This window comes from Benincasa hispida, chromosome 12, assembly GCF_027475165.1.
Source record: "Benincasa hispida cultivar pf3 chromosome 12, pf3_genome.v1.1, whole genome shotgun sequence".
Taxonomy (NCBI): Eukaryota; Viridiplantae; Streptophyta; class Magnoliopsida; order Cucurbitales; family Cucurbitaceae; genus Benincasa; species Benincasa hispida.
Genome location: NC_143489.1, coordinates 36705914 through 36711978, shown reverse-complemented (window position 1 = coordinate 36711978; position 6065 = coordinate 36705914). Strand labels below are relative to the sequence as shown.

At 35.7% G+C, this 6065-nt stretch overlaps 1 protein-coding gene across 7 annotated transcripts; it reads left to right on the top strand.

The window, feature by feature from the left end:
- Positions 1–261: 261 nt before the first annotated feature.
- LOC120067211 (transcription factor SRM1-like) lies at positions 262–5854 on the top strand. 7 transcript variants are annotated; one of them, XM_090308104.1, is made up of 4 exons: positions 304–613; positions 720–887; positions 2165–2962; positions 4927–5854. In XM_090308104.1, the coding sequence occupies exons 3-4, from the start codon at positions 2577–2579 to the stop codon at positions 5423–5425; spliced, it is 885 nt and encodes a 294-aa protein (XP_090164230.1). In that variant the 5' UTR covers positions 304–613; positions 720–887; positions 2165–2576; the 3' UTR covers positions 5426–5854. The 7 variants fall into 7 exon arrangements, with proteins under 7 accessions (XP_038874646.1, XP_090164230.1, XP_090164233.1 ...); XM_090308105.1 differs by lacking the exon at positions 304–613 and adding an exon at positions 1350–1375 and having other exon boundaries at positions 865–1206; XM_039018718.2 differs by having other exon boundaries at positions 262–887.
- The last annotated feature ends 211 nt before the right edge of the window (positions 5855–6065 follow it).

Below are 6065 nucleotides of genomic sequence, written 5' to 3'. Positions count from 1 at the left end.
AATAAAATTAAAATCGCATATAATTTCTTTTTTTTTTTTTTGTTTCTTTTGGTACAAACAACTTTAATTAATTTATTGCATAGAATCCAATCCAATTCAATCCAAAAACATACATAAGACATTAAAAAAATTGAAAACCAGAAGCCAAAAGGAAGCAGCATGATGAACTGTTGGGCACAGGCATGTGCTTTCTTAGTCCGTGAAATTTGACCATTCGTTGATCTGTTCGTCAATTATTGGTCCATTTTTCAGATCCTTGCAACTGGGTCCAAATTTTTCGAAAAAATTTCTACTACTTCCGAAGTATAAGATAATTTTTCCCCATGGCTGCTGCTGCTTCTCCAACTTTATCAATCCATGAATTTTCCTTCAAAATTTAAGGGCGAAAAAAAAAGAAAAAGAAAAGAAAACTCACCATTATGAATAATGATGATGATTATGATGGTGGTAGATCATTATTAACTGACCCACATACAAAAAAATCTTAGCTTTGTATTGATTTGGTGATGGGGTTGGGCTCCATTTTGGGCAATTTTGATGAACAAAAACAGAAAAGTCAAACCCAGAAATCTAACAGCCAGAAACTGATCCTTACCCAAGTTTGGAAATCAGGGTTGGTTGGTTGGTTTTTGATTTCTGTTTGGATGAAAAGAAAAGAAAAGAAAAGAAAAAAGATTCAATTGTTCTTAATTTTCTCTCTCATATTTTTGATGTGTCAGATATTTAATGAGTATTCAGATTCGGTTGTTTTGTCAACTTGGAGGTGAGCCATTTTCAATCCTAGCTGTATGGAATGGGACCAAAAGAAAAACCCCATTCTTCACTGTTCTTTCTTCTTCTCCTCCTCACTTCTGTGGAATTCTCAACATCACCCATCATTTTCTCTAGTAATTTCTATCTCTACCCTTTGCAATTTTTCAACATTATTGGGGTTTTTTTTCCTTTTTCGAAACCATTGTGTTTTTCAGCTTTTCTTTTTTGTGTGTTTATCTGAATTCTGGACTCTCCCAGTTGTTTCTCCTCTTCAGATTCGAATTCTTCTTTTCTCTGTCTTTTCTTCGATTTCTCACTAAAACTTGCAGTGAAATGTAAGATAATGGGTGTAATTAAGCTTTACGTTTTTGGGGTTTTTGTTGTCTTCCTCTTTTTACTGCGATTGTTGGTGGAGTAATTTGGACATTTGAGGTCTGATTCTTACTTTGCTAGGTAATTGAATACTGGGTTTCATTGTTTTTTTTTCTCTCTGGATTGTTGGTTAAACTGTCAAAATCTTTGTTGTGACAATAAGCTTGGTTTGGTCCGGTTTCCCCTTTGTTGGTTTTTCTGGCTTTGATCACTGTGTTTTTAAGGCCAGCAAGAAGACGAGGGTTTCGAGGTGGGTTTCTTCTTTTTTTCGTTTTCTTTCCTTCAAATCAATGGTTTCTCGAGCCGTTTTCGATGATTATGAAGTGGGTTTTGTGGAGTTTTTGTGAATCTGTTTGTTTTTTGAACTCAGATTCTCATAAACGAAAACCCCTTTTGAACTTAGCTTCATCAAAACTAAAATCCTTTCATTTTGATTGAATCCAATTTGAGGTTTTATGGCTTTTTTGTTTGGAAACCGACAACCCAAACACATCCTTTTGCCTCTTTCATATGTATATTCAAGGTGGGTTCTATTTTTGGACTTCTTTTCTCTTCTTTCCCCAAATGATTCCACCCTATCTGCTTAAGTAGCAGAAACAATCTCATGATAAGTTCTTATTTGCTGTAAAAATGAGTGTTGAATGGTGAGAATCTAAGATGGAATGGGATAAACTTTGGTGGGCCTCAACTGTTAAAAAGCTTTGTGACATGTTTGGCTTTAGTAATTGAGTTTTTTGTTTTGTTATCCATCAGAATACTCATTTTTTTCCCCTTATTATCCCTCATGGACTTCTGGGTTGTTCCCTCTTTGTTTGCTACCTTCCAATGTCCCTTTCAAATTTCGCAATTCAAAGCTTTAATTACCACTTTGTTTATGTCATGACTGTATTAATTTCCATTGCCTCACAGAAAACTGACAATTTATTTATTATTATTATTATTATTAGTATTATTATTATATTAAATTATTTGATATTATGGCATTCAGATATTTCTCATGGTCCAACTGAACTCTGTTGCCTTTTCGTTCTTTCAATAGGTCAGCCGTTCACAAGAGTCGAGTTCCTGTGCTGTGGAGCAAATCAACACTGAGAAGTCCTCTTCTACTTTACAGGTTTTTGTTACTTTTTCTCTAGGCTGCTCTCTGGTTTCAACTTGCTCGAAGATTTCTCTTCGTGTTTCCGTCTTCCTGAATTCGAAGTAATTTCTGAGATCTGAAGCCTTTATCTACTTCCCCAATCTGAATCTCCGTTATCAGTTACATCTACGTGAGATAGGACAAAATCCCAATTCCAAAAATCAGTTCTAGAAACTCAGTCCTCTCTTAGATTTAGGAAACAAAAAAATTGTATAGATAGAAACCTCAATTGTAGAACACTAGGTGAGTAAAGTTGGTCCTTTTCTTCTTCTTCCGGTGGCTAATTCTGCTCAGCAGACTTAAACAAGGCCAGATGACTGTTGATGAAGCAGGAAGTAGCTCCTTGTGGAGTCTAGAACAGGACAAGGCATTTGAGAATGCACTTGCAAGTCATCCCGAGGATGATTCGGATCGGTGGGAGAAAATTGCAGTCGATGTACCAGGGAAAACCGTAGAAGAGATTAAACATCACTATGAGCTTTTAGTTGAGGATGTTAATCTAATTGAATCGGGTTGTGTGCCTCTCCCTTCCTATAGTTCTTCTTCAGATGGTTCAGCTAGCCATGCTGGTGATGAAGGAACAACTAAGAAGAATGGTCATTTTGGGCACTGTAATGGTGATTCAAATCATGGAAGTAAGACTTCGAGGTCAGATCAAGAACGCCGTAAAGGGATTGCTTGGACAGAGGATGAACACAGGTGAATTGACTTTATGTTTACGCTTCTCCCTTTTCCTTCACATATAAGCTGTGATATGGTATCTTAATATTGTCAAAAGTTTGGTTACTGTTTCATTAATCAAATCACCATTTTTTTTCCTTTCTACTTGACACAAATATCTTGTTTTCATGGAATTAGTTACAGTCCATGATTGACAAATTATATTATTGTAGCATAGTTGAGTTAGACTGGTCCTGTCCTAAACCCCTACCTGAGCTCACGAGAATGTGCTATTTCCAATGCTCTGTTTGGTACATGTCTCTGATGTCTGATGAAGCACGAGTTGCCTTGGTAAACCTGAACATTATTCTCTTTCATTATTTCAATGAAAAGAGATTTTTCCTTTTTTTTTTAAAAAAAAATTGCCTCGGTAAACATCCTCCGGCCTTAGGTTTGTTTTATCCAATCAAGGTTACAATATACAACCATGCCTCTGGGCTCTCGAACTAGATTACTTAGAATTGATTTTTGTCCTACTTCAGAAAAACAATGATTTAGTAGCATATAATGATGACTAGTAGCAGCCGTAACCCAGCATTTGTGAATGTCATGTCTGTTTAGTTGTGATGCTGCCTGAAATTTCTCTGTCGTTTTTAGGTTTTGGAGTTTATTCTAATGAACATGTACTGCCGCCATCTCGTTGGAAAACATTCTTGGGAGGGGGATCAGCTGAGTTATAGGAATAAAATTAATTTCTTTATGCCCTTCTTTTGAAATCACCTCCATATCTCAGTTGAAATTATCCTGGTCTGATTGAAAATGTATGATGAGATTTTCAATTTTATTGTGGCTAAGTCTGCTTCTTAGTTCTTCTGTGTTCCGACGATATCTGAATCTGATGTGGTGTAAATTCTGATCTTTTCTAGCTATATTTGACACAACCGAACCAAAACCCATTGATGCGGACACCATTTAACGCATATGAACACTTGCACCAAGATAGAGCTTTCTCAATTCCAGTAGGCATTTTATGAGCTGTGAATAGGAAAGAGTCTTTTTCCTGAAACCTTTGATTTCGATCAATTTTATGTTGTGGTAACGAGTTTTAATTAACCTGTTTCCTTCATGATTTATTGTTAAATCATAGATTGACCCAAAAACTTAAGTTAGTCGAGTGAGTTATGGTAAACTTAATTATATCAACAGTTAAACATTTCCCTTCATTCGTGGACTTGAAAAAATTGTAGATGACCCAATAAGTGGAAATTAATATTAAATAGGGAGGAAATGATATTATAAGGTTTTGACCTGCTATGATATTATGTTAAATCATTGATTAGTTTGAAAGCTTAAGCTAGTTGGGTTATGATAAATTTAATTATATCAACACTTTAATATTATTCTAAATTTGTTGAATTTATTTTCCAGTTCAGTGTTCTTGTTTCCCATCTCTTATCTTAGAAGATTTGTTTGTTAGAGAATTCGTCCTTATCATCTTTTTTGACCGACTCAAACATCCTTGTTGAAAGCTCTTTGGAAAAATGTCTTCTGTTGAGTCATCTGATATCTAGCTATTGCATTACATGTTAAGAAATTAGTAGACACAAAATCAACATTTGGGATTTATTAGACACGTTTTGAAGCTTAAATACATATAAACAATTTGACACATTCAATGTTGTGCCCAACAACGACCCATTATCGTGTTGAGTGCTCAAATTGTTTATAGAAACTGGTTTAAGAACTAGTGAAAACATGTTTGGTCATTCTGTTTCTTTACTTTTCCCTTGTTTTTCTTTGGCTTTGTTGAAGAAAAATCTTAGGCTTATGAATAACACTATGACTCTGGTGGCTTGTAAATGTCAAGCTTATAAACTTAAAATTTTTCTGAGGCCTAATAAATCTGGACTTCAGAAGTTGAAGGATTTCTATGTTGCACGTGTTTATCTTTTCTCGTAATATCTGCCGTAAGTTTTAAACTTCTCTATGTCTTAACAACACAGATTGTTTCTACTTGGTCTCGATAAATACGGGAAAGGAGACTGGCGGAGTATATCCCGAAACTTTGTTGTGACAAGAACACCAACACAAGTGGCAAGCCATGCACAAAAATACTTCATCCGTTTGAACTCGATGAACAAAGAAAGGAGGCGGTCCAGCATCCACGATATTACCAGTGTTACGAACGGAGATATCTCGGCCACTCAAGGGCCGATCACTGGTCAAGCAAATGGCTCTGGAGCAACTCCCTCTGGGAAACCAACAAAACAGCCTCAATCTGCAGCTGGTCCTCCTGGTGTGGGAATGTATAGTGGTCCAACAATGGGGCAGCCAGTGGGCAGTCCGCTCGTCTCAGCTGTTGGCACCCCTGTCAGTCTTCCTGCTCCTGCTCATATGGCATATGGAGTCCGAGCTCCAGTGCCCGGCACGGTGGTTCCCGGTGCACCTGTAAACATGGGTCCGATGACATATCCAATGCCTCACACATCTGCTCATAGGTAATATACAAATTATTGGATGCTGGGAATGCCATTTTTTTTTTCTTTCTTTCAATTATCTTCTCTAATTGGCAATGGAAAAATAAAGCCATAATGGAGGAAATTTACAAGTTTCTGTATAGGCAGTAGGCAGCTATGGAACAAAAAATGGTAAGCAGTTATGAATGAATAGGACATCTTCTGTTAGATCTCTCTTTTTCTTTCTGTGGGTTGAAAAAACTTCAATTCCCATTATTTGTGATAGAGGTAGAAGCCTTTTTTCTTACAAAAATTTGAAGTAATGTTCATAAAGGTTCAGGTTTAAAATATTTTATTACAAAGCAGAATTAATGTTTGGATCTTGTGATCTTCTTGTAGTATTCCAGTGTTTATTGCTGTTTCCAAACAGTTTCTGAGAATAATAATGAAGAGCTGAGCTGAGACATCAATTTTACTTTGGATTATTATTATTATTATTATTATTATTTTAAAATTTTTTTATTTTCAACATATGAATCTGAGTTTGGTTAACTGTTTGTGTTGGTGTTGACCAATTGAATTCTAAAAGTATTATCTCATCAATTACATTGAAGTAGTGATGGATCCTTTAGGCAATTTTTAGTGTTCCTTGAAACCATTTTTTTTTTTTTTTTTAAAAATAATGT

Excerpts from the sequence above, each read along its gene's own strand:
- LOC120067211 (XM_039018718.2), top strand. The coding sequence starts at position 2,577 with ATGACTGTTGATGAAGCAGGAAGTAGCTCCTTGTGGAGTCTAGAACAG. Across the intron at positions 2,963-4,926 it reads TGGACAGAGGATGAACACAG|ATTGTTTCTACTTGGTCTCG; the intron begins GTGAATTGACTT and ends TTAACAACACAG.